The sequence below is a fragment of the Corvus hawaiiensis genome, chromosome 14 (genome assembly GCF_020740725.1).
Source record: "Corvus hawaiiensis isolate bCorHaw1 chromosome 14, bCorHaw1.pri.cur, whole genome shotgun sequence".
Classification (NCBI taxonomy): domain Eukaryota; kingdom Metazoa; phylum Chordata; class Aves; order Passeriformes; family Corvidae; genus Corvus; species Corvus hawaiiensis.
The window spans coordinates 22,213,971-22,236,828 of record NC_063226.1 but is presented as its reverse complement, the minus strand read 5'-3'; the positions used below and the strand labels follow the sequence as shown (position 1 = coordinate 22,236,828).

Genomic DNA, 22,858 nt, shown 5'->3' with positions numbered 1-22,858 from the left:
CTGCTGCCTGAATCCAGGTAACTAACCCCAAATCCCTGTTTCCAAAGGCATGGAGCACCAGCCAGACAACACACACAGGCTGTTCCCACCTCTGGGAAGCCCTGGGGCTCATGGGCAGCTTTGCTGAGAGCCAGAGATGCCCTGGTTTGGGGTCAAGCCCGGCTGCAGCAGGAAGGGCACGGTGCTCCCACTGAGGACACTCCGGAGCTCCTCGTCCCTGAGGAAAGCCATTCCAAGCTATTTAATGAGGAAAGCGATTCCAGGCTATTTAATGAGGAAAAGGGAGCTGGAACCTTGTTTGGATGCCAATGTTCAGGTGCTCTGGGGCAGAGCCCAGCTCGGCTCTCCCTCCGCACGCTCGGGGCTCCGTGGGGTCCCTGCCCTGTCTCGGCCTTTCCGTGCCCTGGAGTTTTAAAGCAGCTCCAACACCACAAACTTCTCTCTTGTGCCCAGCAGGGAGCGATCCCTATGGATCACAGCCCGTGGGATGAACGAGGGAGTGCCCAAGGCTACGGAGCTGCCGTGGCCCTGGAGGGGGTGAGCTGTCCCTGCCCTCTCATCCCATCCCCTGAGGAGAGCAGGCACAGCCACACCAACCCTTCCCTAATAAATTCTTCAAGTGCCTGAAATCAGCAGCCCATTCCTTAATTGGGAAGGATCCTGCTTTCCATGGAAAGCGCTTAAGGAGCTGTAATTACCCTGCAGGAGATGAAACATTTGCTGCTCCTTCAAAGCTGACGGGAGCTCCTCTTCCCTGCCAGCCACCCTCCTTTTTGATGGCTCAACTGGGACTTTTAAATGTTAATAACAAGCTTTCAGCCTGCTGCTTGTAGGGCACTCGGGGTAATGGCCCCTTTGTGCCTAATAGCACCTTGCTCTCTGTGTGTTTTGGGGATGAGCTGGATCCCACGTTGGACCCAGTTCTGAGGACTGAAGGAATGCCCAGGGAAAGGGAAGCGGAGCTGCTTTGATCCCATAAATCCAGCTTTCCTGGGAGCACCGCGAGAGCCTTCAGAGTCCTGAACTGTCCCCGCAGCCAGGCCAGCCACTGAGTCCAGCTTCCAGCACTCCTGCTCCCAGGGTTTTGCTTCCTGGCCCTGGGATGGGCTGTCCCAAGCTCCACAGCTCCACTCTCCCTTTTCCATGCTGATCCCTCATCCTGCACAGCGATGCTCTGCACCTGCAAAGGCTCTCCCAGGGGGACCCTTTTGGGACAGGAACCCCCAGGTCCCACTGCTGCAGTCCCTTGGTGGCACTGGAGGACCTTGAAGGTCCCTTCCAACCTCGATGACTCTGTGATTCCTGGACAAGGAGTAAAACTCTGGGTGCCTCACCCAAAGGTCATCCACAGATACCAACTTGTGCCCTCACCAGGGTTATTTCCCTCAGCCCAAAGCCCATGTGGGATCTGAAGGGATCTGAAGTGATCCTGTCCTGTGTGTGATGATCCAGGCCCTGCGGTGATCCCGTCCTGCCCATGGTGATCCAGGCCCCGTGGGGATCCTGTCCTGCCCACGGTGATCCAGGCCCCGTGGGGATCCTGTCCTGCCCACGGTGATCCAGGCCTCGCGGTGATCCCGTCCTGCCCACGGGGATCCCGTCCTGCCCACGGGGATCCCATTCTGCCATGATCCAAGTCCCACCCAAGGTGATCCAGCAGCAGCTCCAGGCTCTGCTCCCGCTGGCTGAGCCCGTGCCAGAGCTCTCCATGGAGCTCTCCGTGCTCCCCCTGCCCCTGGCCACCAGCACAGAACTCGTTTCCCCCAGGAGCTGGGCACTAATGGAGGACTTGGCCGGTGACCCGAAGGCCCTCGGCTGCAAACAGGACCCAGGGCAGTCATGCGGAAAAATCTCCTGGTTTGAGGATAATTGATGCCTGTTCTGACCTTCACAAGCCTCAAATTAAAATGTATTTAAAGCTTGCAAGAGGTCTGAACCTCCTTCCTTGGAGCCTCCTAAAGCCTGCTGAGAGTTTTGGCCTCCAGCCCTCCCTCCAGACCAGGTCCCCGCTCCCGTGTGGAAGGTGGGGATTTGATGTGACCCTCAGCAGCTCGAGCCCAGCTTCTGGAAACACACGGGAAGGAGAGCAGGGCGAAAGGCTTTTCCTTTTTCCTTTAGCACACATTTCCTGCCCCAGCAGCAGTTTCCCAGCTGCGGGATGGCTGATCCAGACCACAGCACTGCCTCCCGGCAGGGCACAGAGTCGAATTTCCCTGCACCAGCCAGAGCACACAATGCAAACCTTGTCCCTGCTCTGCTGCCACCTGACACCTGATCTGCTGAGAAGGGACAGCACCGAGCTGGAACGAACCCTGCCAGACCCACGCTAACCCCTGCCAGACCCACGCTAACCCCTGCCACCATCCCGCTCCAGGCAGCTCCTGCTGGAGCAGCACCTGGGCCCAGTGCTGTGACATTGTTAAGCCAGCATTCTTAAAACTGGATTTAGTTCACCTTTGAACTCTGACTTAAAACCCATCCCGTTCCTGGGAAGAGTGGGCACTCCTCTCCCGCTGCCTGCCCTTGGGGACACAAGGGGCAGTGGGAATTTCACCTCAGGTTCCACACTGGGGACTCACAGCCTGCACCTGAGGATCTCATCCCAGCTCCTGCACACAGGAGGCTCCGTGCTTGGAGGGGGAGGTTCTGAGGGAGCCTCTGGAAGTCCAGACCCACAGCCTGGATCCCTGGCACAGGGTGTCTCTGGATCCCTGGAAGTGTCCCAGGCCAGGTTGGACGGAGCTTGGAGCAGCCTGGGGCAGTGGGAGGTGTCCCTGCCCATGGCAGGGGTGGCACTGGATGGGCTTCAAGGTCCTTCCCACCCAAACCATTCCGGGATTCCATGGTTTTAGACAGTGCTCAGCTGCTCTGAAGGACAGGGCAGGATTTTTATTCCTGCCTTTCCCATTTTCCAAGCAGTGACTACTGAACGCTGATGCTGTTCCATGCACACTTGGGGATATTTAAGAAGCACCAGGAGATTTCTAAAGTCAAGCTGTGAACAGTCAGGAATTCAATAACTGAAACAGTCCAGGCAAACCTTAAATCCACCCTTCTGGACTTGTCCAACACAGCAGCTCATGGCTGCCTGGTTCACGAGCCACAGAAGCCCTCACAATCCCAGAATCCCTGAGGCTGGAAAAACCCTCCAGGATTGAGTCCAAGCTGTGCCCGATGCCCACCTTGTTCCCAGCCCAGAGCTCTGAGTGCCACCTCCAGGCCTTCCTTGGACACCTCCAGGGATGGGCACTCCAAACCTCCCTGGGCAGCCCCTTCCAGGGCCTGCCACCCTTTCCATGGAGAAATTCCTGCTGCTGTCCATCCTGAAGCTCTGTCCTGAGCCTGTGTCCCATGACCCCATTTGTGGCTGCAGCAGAGCCTGAGGGCTGTGCAGGAGCTCTGAGGAGCCTCATTCCAGCACCACATTCCCTTGGGATCTCATCTCCATGACCTGAGGGCACTGAACATCTCTTTTTCCCTGAACAGGGGGCAAAGGAGTGAAATCCTGCAGCTGGAGTGGGAAAATCCTGCCCGAACCTCACAGGGGCAACACAGACACGTTCCAGCCGTGCTCCAGACAACGCCTGGAAAGCTGCAAATGCACAATTAGAATTTCCTTTCATTCACTCCCAACCACACATCCCACAAAAAAAAAATCAAATCCAGATAAAGCTGGCACAGCCTTGTGCCATTGAAGTCAGGGAAGCGTGGCATAAACTTCACGAGAGCAGCGCACAGACCTGCCCATCCCAAGGGATCATCCTGGGGCTCTGCCGTGCTGGGAGCCGCCAGCAGGACCACCCCCAGCACAAAAACTCACTCCTGCTACTGCCAAAATCTCGAAATGAATTTTCACCATGCTGGGCGTGCAGTTTCATTGCTCTAATTACATGGAATTAATTCCTAATTGCTCAGCTAATTTCTGGGTTTGAAAGGAAGGATGTGCAAGACGTTCACCACACCCACACACCGCTGACCTTGAGCCTTGATGTCCCAAAGATGAAAGGAAAAAGGAAGGAAAAATGGGGTTTGTGTCAAAGGTGGAGCTTTGTGTTTGTGTCACTGACCCACAGAGAGAGCAGGACAAAAGCTCACTGGAGCCTCATGACATCACAGAGACACCACAAGGTCTTGCCAAGAAAACACAACTTTTTTGTAAAAGAAAACTAAAATCAGCCACTTGTGGAAATTGGGACTTCCACTTAAGTCCTGATCATTTTTTGGGACGAAATGTACTGAATCGTTGGTTGGATGGATAAAACAAACCAGGTTTATAACAAAACAAATAAAATATCCTAAATAAAACATCCTGATCCAGCTGAGGAGGGAGGACATCCCTGCTTGCCAACCTGCCCAGGTGAACCCAGCTCGTCCTCCTGCGAGGGGCCTGTCCTGGAGCAGAGGGTGGGACAGGGAAACAGGGATGACATTCCCTGGGCTCGGATGAAGCAAGGACAGGGAGGTGCTCGCTCCTCTGTGCCAGCTTTGCCACTCCTTCCCAGGGTGCTGATTTCACACTAATTCAGGGAGAAACAAAACAAGGCAGAGCAGGAGAGGGAGAAATCTCTGCCTGCACCCCCCGTGTCCCACAGAAGTCCTGGGAAGGAGGGGCTGGAGAGGCAAAAAGAGCTGGAGCTCCCCACAAACCTCTCCAGAGGTTGTCAAGGGTCACAGGCTTGAATTTTTCCTGGTCTCTGCCCACACCCAGACCTGTCCCAGGCAGGTCACTGCCGTGCCCCGTGGAAATCCAGAGGGGAAAGGATTTTAGGAGGACGTGGGGCAGTGGGCAGGGAGGGAATTTGAGATCAGACAGGTGCAGAGAAGCCCCAGAGCCAAACCTCAGCCTCACTCCCGTTCCTGTAGGAAACCCATCCCATCCCTGCAGCACCCACAGCACGCCAGATCCACCGCACTTGGATCCAAGGCACCCCCGCCAAGCTCCACTTCCCCGAGGAGGAGGAGGATTTAGGTGTCCCTCGGGGTGTCCCCCCTCAGGACAGCACAGCCCTCCTGTTCCTCGCCCTGCCGGGCAGGGGAGCGGGTGCAGCACCCCCAGCTCGGCGCTGCCCGGCCCGGCCCTACCTGCGGCGGCTCCCCGGGCGCGGCTCCCGATGCGCGGCTCTCCCGGCACGGCTGTGGCACAGCTGAGCCCTTACCTGCCGAGAGGGCTGGCTCCGGGAAGCCAAGCCTTGTTTTGAGGAGGAGACTTGGGTGTGTTTCGCCCTTCAGGGGAATCAAACAGGTTTCTCCATTCGGCGGCACGGGCTCCCCTCCCTGTAGGCTCTGCTCTGCATTCCTGGCATTCTCCAGCGGATGCCACGGTCCCCGGCCCTGTGGGCCACTGGCACAGCCCAGAGCAGCCCCCCAGCTCTCACCCCATGGAGTTTCTCCTCAGGGCAAGCACTGCCAGGGCTTGGCCGCCGGGAAGGGGCAGCAGGGCCCGCGCTGCTGCTCGGCTGCTCCGGAGGCTCGGAGCCGCTTTAGGGCCGTGGTACCCAGGGAGCATCAGGGAGCGGGGCTGTAATTAGCGCTCGACACTGATTGTCTGCTTCGAACTCATTAACGGGGCCCACAGATGCCATAATCACCCAGGAAATTGCCGGGCATTCCGCTCTTCCTCAGTTTATTTCCCTTTCTAATTGCGCCGGTCACCGCACGGCCCCCGAGGCCCGGCTGTGGTGACAGCCTGGCACAGCCAGACCCTGGGACACGCTTTTTGCCACTTCCTAAAGACTGGCAGCTGGGGATGTGTGCTTAGAGCTGTCCTGAGGAGCCAGGGCTTCAGCCTGGCACTGCCATGGGAGGGTGACAACCGGATAATCGTGGAATGGTTTGGGTTGGGAGAACCTTAAAGCCCATCCAGTGCCACCCCTGCCATGGCAGGGACACCTCCCACTGTCCCAGCCTGCTCCAAACCCCAATGTCCAGCCTGGCCTTGGGCACTGCCAGGGATCCAGGGACAACCCCAGCTGCTCTGGGCACCCTGTGCCAGGGCCTGCCCACCCTCCCAGGGAACAATTCCTTCCCAATCTCCCATCCATCCCTGCCCTCTGGCAGTGGGAAGCCATTCCCTGTGTCCTGTCCCTCCATGCCTTGTCCCCAGTCCCTCTGCAGCTCTCCTGGAGCCACTTTAGGCCCTGGAAGGGGCTCTGAGGTGTCCCTGTGTCCTTCCCTTCTCCAGGTGAACATTCCCAGCTCTCCCAGCCTGGCTCCAGAGGGGCTCCAGCCCTGGAGCAGCTCCGGGGCCTCCTCCAGCCCTGGAGGTGACAAAGCCCCAACCAAGCACCTGCCAGGACCCCCTCCCCTCCTCTGCACCCACTAGGACCCCCTTTCTCCTGCTCCATGATCCAGGCACAAGTAATGCTGACCCTACAGAAGCTGGAAAGAAAAGCTCCTGCTGTCTCCCCCCGGATCTGCTGGGCAAATATCCCATCCCATCCCACCCCAGCCCATCCCCTCCCAAGCGGGATGTGCTCGAACAGGGCCGATAACCCAGCCCTGGCTCCCAGCAGCACAGCGGGGATGACATCAGGGATTTTCAGGCATTAACGCGTTACTCCAGCCCCAGATCTCCCTCTCGATCTCCTCAGGCTCAGCAGCAGCAGCCGGGCTCAGCTGAGCTTTGCTCCGCGGCTGCCGCTGATCCCGGCTGAGATAAGCCGGGATATTCAGAGCCGCGCCCTGAGCTGCCGGCGGCTCGGGGTGTCCAGCTCAGGGAAACCGGAGTTGTTTAAAGCAGGCTGTAAGAACGCAGCCCAGACCCTTCCTGAGAGAGCATCCTCTGCTCCAGGGCTCCAGCTGACGGTGCAGCTTTATTTTCAGTAAGCCCTGAGTCATGCCAGGCTTCGCTGAAGGTTTGTCCGGGTTCTTCCCCGAAACAGCAATGACTAACAACCCGGCCTGGCCAGCCCTGCAGGTACAAGAGGTCCTCGAGCACGAGAGGGCCACCCAGGGACTCGGGGCTCTGTTTTTCCCCAGTGGGAACACACTGTTCCACGCTGAAGGTTCAAGAAAAAGGATCTGTTATGAACACCTTGATATCAAACACTGAGGGAAATGGATGAGGAGCTCCCGCAGCAACACCCCCGGGTCGGTGGTGGTTTAGGAGATGCATCCCCACAGCGTGGGCAGCAGGAAAAGGGGGGATTCTGCCCTTCTGATCAGGTGAGAGCCCACCTGCAGAGCTGCCCCAGCCCTGGGGCCCAGCACAGGGAGGGCCTGGAGAGAGGCCAGAGGAGGCTCCAGGATGAGCAGAGGGATGGAGCAGCTCTGCTGGGAGGAAAGGCTGCGAGAGCTGGGATTGTTCAGCCTAGAGAGGAGAAGCTTTGGGGTGACCTCAGTGTGGCCTTGCAGGGCCTGAAGGAGCTGGCAGCTTCTACCAGAGACTCGGGGATAAAGACTCCGGATTTCTGTTCACAGTGGGAGTAAAATACTGACCAGTTAAATACTGACAGACTCAGGGTGCTCCAGGAAAAGGCACCAGCCTCGGTCTCCCTGGCAGGAGCAGCCTCACCTGGAGCAGCACAGGTGCCCTGCACACCTTTGGGGCAAACACGAGTGTGCCAAAATCAACAAAAGAAATCTTTTCTATTCATCTGACCTGAGCAGAATCCAAGGGGGAATTTTTCCATTTTCCCACTGAATCTGTTAAAACCAAGTGGTTCTGGCTTGAACCCCCACCCTGCAGGCCTGGCCCCCTCCTGAGCCACGAGCCAAGGTTCAGGTAAAGCTGTGCCTGAGCGCAGCCCCGAGCAGGAGCGAGGTCCTGTCTGCCATCCCAACCCCACAGCTTCTCCAGGGTCACTCACACACTCCTGCAGCACGGGAGAGCAGGAAAAATGAGCCTTTTCCCCCTGCTCCAGGTAAAAACATTATTGTTATAAAATAAATTTCAGCCTGGAGTATCTGACTTTACCAGGAGATGGATTTTCATGGAATCCCCTCTCCAAGAAAAGCACACAGGCCCCTGTCTCGTGAAGCTGGCACTGACTGATCCTTGTTCTGCTGCTGTTCTGCCTCCCTTCCCTCCTCAGCGCTGCAGAGCGGAGCAGCTGGGATCAGTGAGACGTGGGAATGCCATCCCACGAGGATGCTGCAGCCACAGAAACTGCTCCCTGGCTGCAGGGGATGCCTGCCAGGGACGGGCTCACAGGACCTGGAGCACTGGGGTTAAAAAAATCATTTCAAAGAAGCAGCAGAAGTGCCCTGGGTAGCGCCTCGCTGCCACTTCCAGCACAGCTGGGTGCAAGGAACCTGCTCCACCCTGGAAATCCAAGCAGACAATTTTATGGGACGGGGATTTCACCAAATCATTCCTGTGGCGGCGGTGACTCCAGCAGAGACACCCTCAGCAGCCCCGCCTGTGTTTGAACAGCTCCTGCAACATCCTTTAACATTTTTTTAGTGTTTTCTAGCTGTGAGAAATCCACCAACCCCACTCCAGAGCACGGAGCTGCTCCGGAACATTTCCTGCTTTCCCGATACCACTTTCTCCAGCCCCTCCCTGGTGCTGAAGGGGGAGGGCAGGTGAGTAACCCGTCAGTCCGTGGGCTTTGCAGAGGTGCCACCAACCCCAAGCCCAGCTGAGTCCCAGCAGAGCTGCGGTGAGTAGCAGGGTGTAAAACCACTACACCCACCTGTTACGAGGGAATCAAACTGGTTTTTCATGAGGTGTCATTCCAGAGCTCTGCCAGAACGCCAGACCTCACCTTCCTAATAGCAGGTAGCAGCTCAGAATTGTCTATCCCAAACTATTCCCTGCTGGAATACAACGATCTCCCCGTGGCCACGGACACACCTGCACACTCCTGGAGCTCAGGAGTGCCAGCACTGACACGAAAGGTTGCTGTCAGCAGAGGCCGTGGCCGAGTGCCAGCCGGGGCAGGGACACCGCGGTGCCACCAGGAACACCCCAAACGCGCTCTGGCGCAAGCAGGGAGATGCTGGTTTATCCTCAGCAGCTCTGCAGGCTCCCTGCAGGCTCTGAGGCAAACAAGCTGCTCTTCCCCCTGCCCTGACAGGGCCCAGGTTGCACCACTCTCCCCCCCGCCCCGTGGGCCTGGCACCGGCCCGCGGCTTGCACAAGCAGCAGCGAAACTCGGGAGAGAATTCTCCCCGGGAAGCAGAGGCCGGCCCGTCCTGCCGTGGCTGGGAGGTGTGGGAATGTCCTGGTGCTCCCTGGCATCAGCACATTTGGGTAACAGCATGCACTGGGGTAGGAGCCACCCCTTCCTCAGCTTCCCAAAACGCTGGTTTGAGCCCTGCAGCGTGTCCTGGATCCCTGTGTCTGGAGACCCCACAGCAGGGTGCAGATGTTGCACTCCTCCCAAACCTCACTGACTCTCGGAATGGTTTGGGTTGGAAGGGACCTTAAAGCCCATCTTGTTCCACCCCATGGGCAGGGACACCTCCCACTACCCCAGGTTGCTCCCAGCCCTGTCCAGCCTGGTCTGGGACACCTCCTGCACGCCCAGCTCGGGCTGGACTGCAGTGCCCTCTGTGCCTTTTCTCTCCCTGGACGTGCAGGGTCATTTCTGACCTGCTTTTATCCATTCTTCCTCTTACCTATTGCTGGTAATTACACACAAGCCACCCTTTTTCCTCTCTGGAGGTGTGTCTGGACCAGAGCTTCCCCCACACTCCAAGGGCAAGACTGAAAGGAATTCCTTGGACAATTCCCTTTGCAGTCTCTGTAAGAGGGGAAATGGGGGTTTGGTTACCTTAACTCCACCTAGAAAAGCACTTTTAATCCTCTTTCGCTTCCCTCCCTCTCCTTTCTCCAGGATAAGCACCAGCAGATCTCTCTTCATCTCTCCCACTGCCAAAACCAGTCTCAGGTCAGCAAAATCAGGAGCTGCAGCAAGGAAAAGCCAGGAAAGCAGAGAGGGAGATAAGGAGTTTGATGAGAGTGCTCCAGGGAACTCTTTGAAGTCCTCGGGAGCTCCTGTGGAGTGTTACTGACAGGCTGCACCTGCATTTGATCCTGGATGTTTGGAAGGAAAGTTTGATAGTGGCAATTCTGCTTCACAGCCTCTGCTCGCTGAGACACACAGAATGCGGACTGGGGGCCACAAAAATCCCAGACTGGTTTGGGTGGAAGGGACCTTAAAGTCCATCCCATCTCACCCCTGCCATGGCAGGGACACCTCCCACTGTCCCAGGCTGCTCCCAGCCCCAATGTCCAGCCTGGCCTGGGACACTGCCAGGGATCCAGGGGCAGCCCCAGCTGCTCTGGGCACCCTGTGCCAGGGCCTGCCCACCCTCCCAGCCAGGAATTCCTTCCCAATATCCCATCTGACCCCTCCCTGTGTCCTGCCTCTCCATCCCTTGTGAATTGTCTCTCTCCATGTTTCCAGTTTGCTCCTTCAGGCCCTGCAAGGCCACACTGAGCTCACCCCAAAGCTTCTCCTCTCCAGGCTGAACAATCCCAGTTCCCTCAGCCTTTCCTCCCAGCAGAGCTGCTCCATCCCTCTGCTCATCCTGGAGCCTCCTCTGGCCTCTCTCCAGCAGCTCCAGGCCCTCCCTGTGCTGAAGAGGTGGCACAACAAAAATATCCAGGCAGGACACAACAGAAGGATCTTCTCAGCTGCCCCAAACCACCCAGGATGGGATTTCTGCTTATTAGAACTGGGAAACGAGTTGAGAGGAGGGGGCTGGAGCAGGGCTGGAAGAGGCCGTGGATCCAGCAAGGTCCCTGCTGTGCTGTGGCTGGGACGGAGGCACAGCAACACTCCCTGGTTACCTGTGCTCGGGAACCAGCAACGCTCAGAGCCACAGGAGAGCTGGCAGCTCCTGATCCCACCGGGAGAGCCGCCCCGGCCCGGGGGGACACAGCCCTTCCCTCAGTGCCAGCCCGGGAATTGGGGACTGTCCCCATCCTGGGGGGGACACAGCCCTTCCCTCAGTGCCAGCCCAGGAATTGGGGACTGTCCCCATCCCGGGGGGAACACAGCCTTTCCCTCAGTGCCAGCCCGGGAATTGGGGACTGTCCCCATCCTGGGGGGGACACAGCCCTTCCCTCAGTGCCACCTGGGGAATTGGGGACTGTCCCCATCCCGGGGGGAACACAGCCCTTCCCTCAGTGCCAGCCCGGGAATTGGGGACTGTCCCCATCCCGGGGGGAACACAGCCCTTCCCTCAGTGCCACCTGGGGAATTGGGGACTGTCCCCATCCCGGGGGGACACAGCCCTTCCCTCAGTGCCAGCCCGGGAATTGGGGACTGTCCCCATCCCGGGGGGGACACAGCCCTTCCCTCAGTGCCACCTGGGGAATTGGGGACTGTCCCCATCCCGGGGGGACACAGCCCTTCCCTCAGTGCCAGCCCAGGAATTGGGAACTGTCCCCATCCCGGGGGGAACACAGCCCTTCCCTCAGTGCCAGCCCGGGAACTGGGGACTGTCCCCATCCCGGCTGTGACACAGCCCTTCCCTCAGTGCCAACCCGGGAACTGGGGACTGTCCCCATCCCGGCTGTTACACAGCCCTTCCCTCAGTGCCAACCCGGGAATTGGGGACTGTCCCCATCCCAGCAAACCTCTGGATCCCTTCCCGTGTGAGGGAACCCCACTGCCCTGCTGTGATCCTGCTGACTGCAGCTTCCAGGACCTCCTGCTCCGGGAGCACCCACACCCCTCACCCTGCCAGGCTCCAAGGACAGGGAGAGGAGTGACCCTGCCCTGGAACTGTGTCCGAGCACAGACACGGCCCTTTTGGGGTGGATCGGAGCTGCCAGGCGGGTCCAGCTGCGAAATGCCATCTAGAGGGCAAAAGGCATTCAGCGATTTACCTCCTGCTCGGCTTCGGGTAATCCTGAACCCTCCCACTTCCACCCGACCCTATTCCCTCCCAGCAGGCCGGGGGACTGACCAGTGCCAACCAGCATGGCCCGAGCAACTGGCCAGTACTCACTTCAAGATCAAGCAAGGCCGAGGTTGGTAAAAACAGCTGTCAACCAGCAGGTAAGAATTCCCAGGAAAAAAAGCCCAACGTAAAACTTCCCAGAAAACAGAAGTTAAAATAAAGCCCATTTAATGGGACTCAAGCAGCACACTGAGCTCACAGGTGGATCCCTGGAAGTGTCCCAGGCCAGGTTAGACGGGGCTTGGAGCAGCCTGGGACAGTAGAAGGTGTCCATGGGGGTGGAATGGGATGAGCTTTAAGGTCCCTCCCAACTCAAACCATCCCGGGATTCCCTAATTCTGCGACTGAGGCACTTCCCATCCTTCTGAAATCTGGAACACCAGAAGTCCCAGGGAGCCAGGAATTTGCACGGGGGGAAACTCCAGCTCGAACCTAAACTCCTCCTTTGAAGCCAAAGCAGAACTGCAGTGCTTAGAAAGATGAGAGGGCAAAGAACATTTAACAGACAAGCCACAGGAAACAGCTCGGGGACCATCGCTTTGTACCCATTTCCTTGTGGGAAAGAGGCTTTTTCACGGACTAAATGGTCAAAGAAATCCCCATGAGCAGCACGAACAGGGCAGGGAGGAGGAGCTCGGTGCTGTAGGATCCTCCAAGCACTGCAGACCTTGTGGGAAGGGAGCTGTGGTGAGACAGTGCTGGGGCTGCTGGCAGGCAGCTCCCAAAGATCTCTGCCCCCAACAGGGAATCACTAAAATCCTGTTTGTGCTGAGAGTGGGATCTGCCCTTTCAGAGATGGGACACAAGGCTGGGAAGCCATCTCTGTGGGATTTATTTGGGTTCTTTTGGGACAGAAATAAACCCTGCATGGACAAAGGAACACGCTCCTCATGGGGTCCTTCTGCTGCCTCAGTGAGAAGCCGAATCACCCCCTAATCACAGAAGGAAAACCAAAGGAGCTGCAATGAGTTAAGAGAAGGTGGCAGAACTCCTTTTTGGCACGGGGCTCTCTTGTGGAGAGCAAAGCCAAAGCCCAGAGGGGAGCCAGCCATGGGAAGTGTTTGTTACCCAGCCCACAGCTCTGAGAAGGGGTGGCTGCTGTCACCAGAGCAACAAAACACGGGACAAGGGTGGGGAGAGGAGAGCAGGAATGCTGGTGTGCCTGCCTGGGATTGAAGAGGGCACAGCAGGGTGTTTATTCACAGCCCAGAGAGTTCAGCAGCTGTTTCCAAACAGAAGTCACATCCAAGAAACAAACTCTTAGCACAGCTCCCACATGAGGGAATGGCGAGACGGAGGAGGAGGAGAAATTTCAGGACAACTCCAAATTCCTGGGAATTGGTGCCATTTGCTCCACGTTGAGCTGTCAGTAGTGATGGGAATGAAGCAGGAGAAGCTCCAGGCAGGGCTGTCAGGCCCGGGCCCGGCGCAGGCCGGGGTAGCTCTGCACTGTCCTGGCGATGGCCTCGTCCAGGCTCACCACGGGGCTGTAGCCCATGGCCCTCTTGGCCCTCTCACAGCTGTAGTAGTGGAAGGTCCCAGCCAGGGCCACCCTCATGGGCGTGAAGGTGGCCTTGATGGTCACCAGGGGCCTGAGCAGGGCCAGCAGCAGGGACAGCAGCAGGGCCAGGTAATAGGCCAGCCAGTAGGGAATGTGGTACTTGGGAGGGTCGTAGTCCAGGCCGGTCAGGATCCGGGACATGAACGTCCAGAAAGGAATTGGTTCGTCATTGGTGATGTGAAAGGCCTGGAAGAGAGGGAGAGGAGAAGCCAGGAGTTAAAGCCATGGTGGATTTCCCAGGTCTGGCTCTGTGATGGCCCATCTCATGCTCCTGCACAGGACATGACCCCACTGTCCTGACAAACTGCTTTGCACTGCCCACCTCTGTGTGAAGAGGAGGGAATCCCTGCTTTTCCAAGCAAACCAGCTACTTCCAGCACTTCAGAGGCCAGGATTCCTCAGAAGTGTCACCCAAACTGATGCCACAGCACAGACCCAACAGGTTAAAACACCCCAGAGCGCCCAGAGCAGGACCACAAAAAGCTGGAAAAGTTCCTCCTGTTCTGAAGTGCATCCTAAAGGCTCCTGTGTTCCCATGTGTGCCTCGTGGCTCCCCCAGCTCTGCCTGGATTGCCCCTCACAAGGAGTTTCACAGCAGGAAATTAAGGATATCCATCCAGCTCAGCCCAGGTGGCCACCACAGATGGAAAACCTGGAGCTCCCCTCTCCCGCAGGACGGATGCCTGGGACACTCAGGAACCAGCAGAGGCTGGGGATCCCTTCCCTGCCCTCCCCTCCCCTCCCTCCTCACCTTGCCACACAGGGCAGAGCCTTTGTGCAGCTTCTCTGCAGCCAGGATGTGCCCATGGACCACGTTCTCCACGTAGGTGAAATCCACCAGGTTCTTCCCATCCCTGCACACAAAAAGGAAGTTCAGCCCCAAGACAAGCCGGGCTGAAAACGCGCTCGTGGCAAAAGGGAGGACTTTCACCCAGGATAAACTCATCCCAAGTGTTCCTCTCCTTCTCGCGCTGCCTGGTGCTGCCATTCCAGGCCATACCCTGGCAGAGGGTGGGACTACCCTCAGTTATTTTGGAGAAGGGAGGGTTGCTCTTGTCCCAGCTCCCAGCAAAGCTGCCATTCCTGCAGCAGCACCGTTTTTAAACCTCCCAAGCTGCCAAGAGTCTGGGAGCTGCAGACCCTGCAGGTCTGGGGATCAGCAGCGATCCACGGAAGCAGAACAGAGGCAGAGAGGTGACAAGCACAGAGAGTGTCACTTAAGGACAAACTTCCAACCAGGAATTGCTGGGCTCAAGGAATTCTGACTCCCCCAAGAAGCCACCTTCGGCCTCAGCTGGATCAGGTTTAACTCACTGTGTGAGATCTATTTCTACACAGGCCCAGAAAATTAATCTGCTTATCACTTTCCAGAGTCCAGCCAATCAGAGAATCATGGAATGGTTTGGGCTGGAAGGGAGCTTAGAGCTCATCTTGTTGCACCACTGGGATTTCAGAGCAAGGAAGAGTTTCAGTTGCTGGGCTCTGAAATTCCAGGGCTCCACTGGAAGCTCTAAGGCTCAGTAAGAAGGCAAATGCCTCTGATCTCATAATCAGAAATATTACAATACTTCTAGCATTTCATACTTCATAGGGATTTTAATTGCCAGAACCTCAAGTACCACAAGTGCGTATTAATTAAATTAACAGCAAGTTAATTATGATAAAATCTGAGCTTCCTCATATTAACAGCACAGCTCTTCAGACAGCTCAAGCCATGCCAGCCTTCCTCATGGATATTCCTTTGGCATTATGGACACTCACCATGGCACGGAATGAGCCCCTAACACAGGATTTTTAAGGGAAAAAAGGGGTTCGAAAGTGACAAATAAAAGAAACAACACAAGTGATTTCCTTTTGTTCCCTTCCAGAAGGGCTTTGTAGATCCAGCACTGATTCTGCCCCAGCTCTGCAATGCCTGGGCCTTGCTCACCCAATGATGAACTTCATTTTGCCACTCCGAGCTGCCTGGACGAGGATGGGAACCAGCTGAGGGTCTCTGGGACCGAATATTCCATGGGGACGGATTGCAGTGGTGAAGAAATTGTTGTCTGGGTCATTGGCACTGAGCACCTCCTGCAGGGAAAGAGGAGGACAAAGTCAGGAAGGAAAATGGAGCTCAGCAACACATCCCAAGACCATCCTTAAAGGGGCTGGGGGCTCCCCATCTCCTTGGGAAGGAACCTGTGGAAGGATTATTATCCCCTCCTGTCTTTCCAGGTGATCCTTCCTTCCTTCCCGTCTCTTTGCCACTTCTCCTTGAGAAGAAAACCAGACAAAAAGCAGTATTTATGGCTGAGCACTCAACGAATTGACAAAGGAAGGGAAGGCTTTGCCAGAGGAGCTTTCCAAGCTCCTTCACCCCGTGAACTCCTTGTGCACAGCTGGAGCAAAGGAGGACACTCAGGAATTCCATCTCTGTCCCTCCCAGCAGCCATTCCCAGCCCAGCCCCCCCGGATCTGCCTCAGGAGAGGGTGATCCCATCTCCCTGGCAGCTCCAGCAGCACATTCAGCAATTCTGGAGGAGATTTCATTCTCCTGGGAGCTCCTAAACAACATGTTCTGCTCATTTCCAACAGCTGCTGGAATTTCTGTGGAGGAGGCACAGACAAAAGCCCTCGGAATCCTTTCAGTTTCCCCCAAAACAAAGCCATAATCACCAGCATTTGGGCTACCCTTGATTGCTGCTCCTCAGCTTCCCCTTTACCAGTTCCTGCAAAGTGCTGGTGAAGGAACAGATGTTTTCACAATTAAAATTAATTAAGCTCTTTTGGAGGAAAATCCTTCAAGGCTCTCACACCGTCAGCAGCAGCGTGGAAGGGACTCTCAATCCTGCTGGCACAAAAAGCACGGATTCTTCCCACAACTGAAATGCAAGCCATGGGAGAAGGATCCCAAAAAGCTCTGCTCCTTTGATTGAAAGCACTGTTATCCCACATTTAACCCACAGATGCTGCAGCAGCAAGAACAGGAGCCAGAGCAGGTGCTGCTGCTGTGCAAGTGTCCAAAGCTGTGAGCTCTCAGATGTCTGGAGATCTTTTTGAACATTAATATTTTCAGGAATGGCCTGCGCCCCTCTCAGCTCAGGCCACGCTCCCACCTCATCTCCTTGTTCACATTCCCAACTCTAAACTCAGGCTGCACATCAAGGAAAGAAGCAGAGGAGACAAAAAACTCCCCCCAGCTGCTCTTAAACCAAAGCTGTGGCAGGTAAGGACTGGGATTATCCCACAGCTCTTCCATGGCAGTGACACCTCTGGCAGCCCTGGAACCACCTCTGTGGCGTCACACTGGATTGCATTCAGCCTCTCTGGCAATTCGTGCCACAGCTCGATTTTATTCTCTTTTTATTAAGTGACTACATCAAAAAGTAACAATTTAACCATTGCCAAATACCTTCTCCTGCAGGATCTTGGTTTCTGTGTAGTAATCAATAGGTTTCTGTGCATAGGGGAGATCTTCTGAGCCATTTTTTATGTCTGTGCCCTCAAAAACGACGCTGGCACTGCTGGTTAACACCAATTTCTGCAGGAGACGGGAGAAAACCGGTGGTTAAAGCCTAAAATAAAAGGGTCGTTATTTACAAAGGGTGAGTAAAGATAATAATGATAATCATGGTAATAATGATATTTAAGCAACTGATCTTACAGAAAATAAGCTGAGTCTAGCAGAAGATGAACAGAAACTGCAGGTAAGAGAATTCCCCTTTTAAATTCATTCTGTCCCACCATTTAGTGCTACCTGAAGGAGATTAAAACATTCCAGCAAACACCCAAGGCAGTCAATCCAGGGGCACCTTCTCCAGGAAATCCAGAGGCCTGGAGCACCCAACACCCAGTGTTTTTAACAAAGATTTGCTCATCTTGACAGTAACAGGTCACAGTAGGTTAAACCAAAAAAACAAACCTTGGATGTTTTTGTGGGATGATTTAAATGAAATGGATCAAATAAATAAATGTAAAATAAATGAGATAAATGAAAATTGATGGGATATCCAGATAACCTAAGGAGAAAATGTAACCTTCAATTCCAGGCTGCTGGACAGCAGCCTGGCTTCCTCAGGCTCTTTCTTTTGTGGGCAGTTCACTTCCTAAACCCAACGACACCGAGATTATGGCACAAGGGTGTTCCTCCTCATTGCACAGCAAGGAACATTCCCACTGCTGGAACAGCCATCTCCAGGGCTATCCCCTTGGGAAAGCAGGAAAAAGCCACTTGTGAGGTGCTCCTCTTGCAGGGTGACTCCCAGGTGGGGGGACATTTTCATGGCTTTTTAATGGACATCCCAGTGTGGCTTCCTGTGGCAAACAGGGATTGAGTTCACGCTAAGCAGGGGACCCACAGAGTCCCTCCTGCACTGGTTTTGATGGAATAAAGTGGGAATTCATTATCTCAGAGCCCTTTGTCCCCTCTCAAACGAGGCTGGCACCAGCCTGCGATGGTGACAAAGTCCAGCAGCCTCTCCCAGCCTCCCTGGGCCCTTCCAGCCTCGCCTCACCTGCACTCCAGCTTCTCTGCAGGCCTCAATGACTGCCTTGGTTCCCGTGAAGTTCACCCTGTAGAAGAGCTCCCTGTTGTCACTGGCAGGGGCTGGCGATGCACAGTGGAACACCACGGCCACGCCGCGCAGGGCTGGCAGCAGAGCCTGCAGGAAACAGTGGGGACACGGCACTGGGGCACAGGGAAAATCCCTGCGGGAGCCCCGAGTGCTGAGAGGATTCCTCTGCCTGCTTTTAGGGGTTCTGACCCCCCCGGACAGCCCTGCTTTAGCTTCAAACCTTGGAAAAAATCACCGACGGTCAGAGAAGAACTAGGAAATGCAGTGGTGGGAATGAGGTGATAGACGACGATGGGAGATTGGCACAGGGTGAAAAATTCAGAGGTTTTGGGCTTCTCTTTGTAGTAAATAGATAAGAGTAAAAAATACCAAAATGGAGGATTGTTGTTGTTCTCTAAACCTTCTTCTCCTTCTTCTACTACTCCATATTCTGCAGTAAAAGTAGTTTGGATTGATTAGATAGAAAATTCCACAGTTCCTGCCCGTGTTACTGAAGAATTGGTAGGAAAGTGAAAATAATGTACGTTTTTAGTAACTATTGGTTAAAATATCTTTAAAAGGCCATGTAAATCTTGATAATTAGACTCACTCCTACTTCTCCTCCTTCCATGCTGTACCTGGGTCACGCTAGTGGCTCTGTTCCTCTGATAAGACTTAATAAACAACTATCTGGAAGCATTGAAACTAAAGTGAAGTCTCAGTTTATCTTTGAAACTCCTTGCAAGGACTTTCAGTAAATTCTCTCCCACCAGAGGGACTTGATTTACAGCATGGTAAAGTGTCAATCACCAGGAGGGAAAGAAACCAGCTCTTCTCTTCATGGGCACAGCTGCATTTCAAGTCATGGTCCCTCTGTAAAGGTGGGCAGCAGGAGTGGGGTTGGCACCCAGGATCTCCACAATGTCCTGGCCCCACTGCACGCCACATCCTCTCTTCCTTCCAGAGAGATGCTGGGAGCTTCCCCCGAGCTGGAGGCTGTCCAGGCTGAGCTCCCTGCAATTCCCAGGTGCAGGCACGAGGCTCAGGACTACCTGGAGTTGGGGCTCTGAGGAAGCAGCAGGCTCCAAGCTCCCCATGGCACGGGCTGAGTGCAGGGGACTGCCCCAAAGTCATCTCCCACATGGCTCACGCAGGCCTTGCCCAGGGCTCCCCCTCCTCCTGCCCCGGCTGTTGGGAATATGGGCTGTGCCTTTCTCATGGAGCTGAGGAGAGCTGGGAGAGCCCCTGCAATTAGCGCAGGGGCTGTAATTACCCTGTGAATCTCAGCTAACAGCAATGCACAGCATTAGCACGAACCAGTGCCGTTCTTTTCAGCTTCCAGCAGAAGCCAGACATCTGAGACCAGATCTGCTCCCTTCAGAGGCTTCCAAGGAAAAGTGCTGGGGATACACCACAGGGAAGGGTTGGGGGGACACATCTGCATCCCCTCTGACAACCTGGGCAGGGCCTCCGGGGGTTCCAGTGCTTCAGGCAAGGCTCAGTGCTCGCACAAACACCCTCCCCAGCCTCTCAGCAAAGCTCCTCCTAACGCCCCCCAGGATGCCCCTGTCCTCCGTGCCCCCAGGCCACACTGCTGGCTCATGGAGAGGTTGTTGTCCACCAGGACCCCAGCAGGTCATCCCCAGCCTGTCCTGGTGCCCAGGGTTGTTCCTCCCCAGGTGCAAGACCTGCCTGTGCCCTTCCCTCACCTCCTTGTCACACAGGTCTCCCAGGAAGAAGGTCACCTGGTCACTCTCAAACCTCTTGTGGATGTCGAAGACGTTGACGCTGTAGCCCTTGGCCAGCAGCTGCTCCACCATGTGCTGCCCCAGGAACCCCGAGCCCCCGATCACGGTGCAGCTCCTGCCAGCTCCAGCCTGCAGGGACAGGGGACAGCTCCTCAACAGGCAGGGACACACCAGCAAGCTGACCTGAACCTCCCTGGATCTCAACGAGCTGGAATTCTGCTCAACTACTCAGCAGCTGCACTGGAGGAGTTTGAATTGGGCCATCAAAGCTCGGTGCTGTCACAGGGAGTTCTGAGTGCAGACACTCTGGTTGGATTTTGGAAGGGGAAATCCTCATCCTCACAACCAAGAGGCTCAGGGAGGAGGGAAGGGAAAGAGGATTGGCCCCCACAAACTCTGCCTGGATGGTGAAGCAAACAGAATTTGAAGGGAGCTGGCAAGAAAGATGAAGAGAGGCTGTTTACGACAGCATGCAGGGACAGGACACAGGGAATGGCTTGCACTGCCCAAGGGCAGGGTTAGGTGGGATACTGGGATGGAATTCCCCCCTGGGAGGGTGGGCAGGCCCTGGCACAGGGTGCCCAGAGCAGCTGTGGCTGCCCCTGGATCCCTGGCAGTGTCCAGGGCCGGGCTGGAGCAGCCTGGGACAGTGGGAGGTGTTCCTGCCATGGCAGGGGTGGCACTGGATGAGCTTTAAGGTCCCTCCCAGCCCAGACCACTCTGGGATGATTCTGGGATGTGTTTCAGCCTCCTGGCACTGCTAATGCAGAGTATTAAAACCATCACCACTCTCAGAACCTGTGACACTCAGAGCCAAGAAAGCAACCAGGTAAAGGCAGGAACTAATTCTCAGTCATTAGTTCTTCCTTCCTTCTTCTTTAAGCTCTGTAAATCAATGACTGGAGTTACTAATTAACAGACTTCAGCCTGGCCACTCATCTGACTGGACTGAGACCAAAGGCCTCACTGCCAGCACAGAACAGCCAGGCCCTGAGTGTGAGGGAGCTTTTCCACAAAGAATGCTCTGTGCTGGCTGGGAACAGTTTCACTCCTGGTTGTAACACAGCCCCCACCTCTGCAGGGATCCCTGAGGGAGCCTGCACCCCCCGAGCCACACAAAGACAGCCATTGTCCACAAGCTTTGCAGGGCACATCCTTAAGCAAAGGTTCTGCTGCCAAGTTATCCACAGGAGAAATCCGAGCAGTTCCCTGAGCTACATCAAAGCACAACCTGTTATTTAGGATGGGCCATGCAAAGGGGAGTCTGATCGGGGTCTGGAGCACAAATCCTGCGAGGAGCAGCTGGGAAGGGGCTCAGCCTGGAGCAAAGGAGGCTCAGGGGGGACCTTGTGGCTCTGCACAAGTCCCTGACAGGAGGGGGCAGCCGGGGGGGTCGGGCTCTGCTCGCAGGGAACAGGGACAGGAGGAGAGGGAACGGCCTCAGGCTGGGCCAGGGGAGGGGCAGGGGGATATTGGGAACATTTCTTCACTGGAAGAGTGGCCAAGCCCTGGCAGGGGCTGCCCAGGGAGCTCTGGAGGCCCCATCCCTGGAAGTGTTCCGAAAACGAGCGCACGTGGCCCTTTGGGATGCGGTGTGGTGAAGATGGAGGGATTCAGCCCGAGGGGGGACAGCTGCTGAGGGGACAGAAACTGTTCCAGCCTCTCCTCAAAAGGCAGCTGCTCCCTTCCACTGCCCCTTTCCCTCGTCTTCCCCTGTACCCTTTCCCACCGGGTCCCTTCCACCCCAAAGGTGGAATTCCCCAGCATTCCCTGATCCCAGGGCACTCTCCAGGAACCAGGAGCACCCAAACTGCTCCGAGATGTGCCTGAAGTGAAGTTTTACGGCAGCAGAATGCTGCCCTCTGCCTCTGAACCTCAGAGCACTGCCGAGGCTTCAGAGGAATCACAGAACCCCTGGTTTGGGTTGGGAGGGACCTTAAAGCTCATTTTATTCCACCCCCTCCAGCCCAGGTTGCTCCAAGCCCCGTCCAACCTGGCCTTGGGCACTCGCAGGGATGGAGCAGCCACAATTATATATAACTTTATAATAAACTCTCCATGATTCGATATTGCACAGGATAATATTTATAGCAAGCCAAGCTACACATGCCCACATCGATTTTAAAGTAACCTATCCAAATTTTACCTTGGAAAAATCAGCTTTTCTCCCCAGAATGTTCATTAATGCGGGGTCAACCTCGTGTCTTCCCTAGTGATGTGCAGAATGTTTATGAATTTGTTTCTGCAAGACAAATCTTCCCAAAGCACCACGTCAGGCCCCAACTCACCGCTCTGAGGCGCGTGGCCATGGCTCGGGTGAGGCACTATCCGCCAGAGTCCTTGAAAAAAGGGAGAAAATTGTTTTATTCCCAATGAAATAACACATTTCCAGTTAGAGAAATCAAGGTTTGAAGCCAGTATGCTAAAGAAGGATGAGGAGAGGGAGTGAATTCTCCCTGTTCTTCCAAACCAAATCAGCAAGTGCAGGTGTTGGCCTGGCTCTCTTTACTGTTCTGAAAGCCCTTTGAAATTCCAAGGAAAAAGCCAAGAAGAGGCGGGATTGGTGCCTGTCCACCTGGAACACGGAGCTGGTTTCAAAGCAGGGGCACAGGGCGATCCCCCCTCCAGCTGTTCCCTCTTCCACCCCCCTATCCCTTAACACCTCATCCCTCTCCCAAACGCAGTTTACGAACTACTGCATCTCCAGCTCCCCCCCAGCTCTTTCAGCCCCATCCCAGAGCCCCCTCACAGTCCCCAGGACCCTCCCCACGGCCCCAGGACCTCCTCCACTGCTTCCAGCTCCTTCCCAGTGCCTTTCCACATTCCCCCAGGACCCTGTCCACGGACCCTAGGCCTTCTCCCACAGCCCAGAGACCGCGCCCCGCTGCTCCCAGCACCTTTGCACAGCTGCCAGGACCCTCCCGGGCCCCTCTCGCCGCCGCCGCCGCCCTCAGTGAGCCCCGCCCACCCTCCGGCCACGCCCCCTGCCCGCTCTCCACCAATCAGCGCCGCGCCTCCCTCCAGACCCCGCCCACTCCCCCAATTCCCGCCTCTTTCCCTGGGGCGAGCATCGCGCCAGCCCGCTCCCGCTCGCTGATTGGTCCAACGCCCCCTCCCTCCCGCCAATCGCGTTGAAGGAAGGAGGAGATTTTTTT

At 55.9% G+C, this 22,858-nt stretch overlaps 2 protein-coding genes across 12 annotated transcripts in view; both read right to left on the bottom strand.

Annotated features, from left to right (window-relative positions):
• ZNF185 (zinc finger protein 185 with LIM domain) overlaps positions 1–5,397 on the bottom strand; it is a 30,282-nt gene extending 24,885 nt beyond the window's left edge. For 5 of the 7 annotated variants that reach the window (XM_048319163.1, XM_048319167.1, XM_048319164.1 and 2 more), the window contains exon 1: positions 5,376–5,397. In XM_048319163.1, coding sequence (XP_048175120.1) covers positions 5,376–5,380 — 5 coding nt within the window. In that variant the 5' untranslated portion in view covers positions 5,381–5,397. Of the gene's footprint in view, positions 1–5,082; positions 5,349–5,375 lie in introns of those variants that run through there. The other 2 variants (XM_048319170.1, XM_048319169.1) reach the window with 2 other exon arrangements.
• A 6,613-nt stretch (positions 5,398–12,010) lies between these two features.
• NSDHL (NAD(P) dependent steroid dehydrogenase-like) lies at positions 12,011–22,667 on the bottom strand. 5 transcript variants are annotated; one of them, XM_048319172.1, is made up of 9 exons: positions 22,601–22,667; positions 21,992–22,042; positions 21,850–21,912; positions 19,665–19,832; positions 17,917–18,063; positions 16,815–16,943; positions 15,351–15,493; positions 14,172–14,274; positions 12,011–13,606 (listed from the first exon to the last, which is right to left on the bottom strand). In XM_048319172.1, exons 2-9 carry the CDS (start codon positions 22,010–22,012, stop codon positions 13,271–13,273), a joined length of 1,110 nt encoding a protein of 369 aa, XP_048175129.1. In that variant the 5' UTR covers positions 22,013–22,042; positions 22,601–22,667; the 3' UTR covers positions 12,011–13,270. The 5 variants fall into 5 exon arrangements, with proteins under 5 accessions (XP_048175129.1, XP_048175131.1, XP_048175132.1 ...); XM_048319174.1 differs by having other exon boundaries at positions 22,551–22,611; XM_048319175.1 differs by lacking the exon at positions 21,850–21,912.
• Positions 22,668–22,858: the final 191 nt, after the last annotated feature.

Bases quoted from the DNA above. Each gene is read 5' to 3' on its own strand.
- NSDHL (XM_048319172.1), bottom strand. From the start codon at position 22,012: ATGGCCACGCGCCTCAGAGCG. The intron at 21,913-21,991 runs GTGAGTTGGGGC...GCACATCACTAG, and splicing joins TGGCCACGCGCCTCAGAGCG to GGAAGACACGAGGTTGACCC. The intron at 18,064-19,664 runs GTGAGGGAAGGG...TGTTTCCTGCAG, and splicing joins GAGACCTGTGTGACAAGGAG to GCTCTGCTGCCAGCCCTGCG.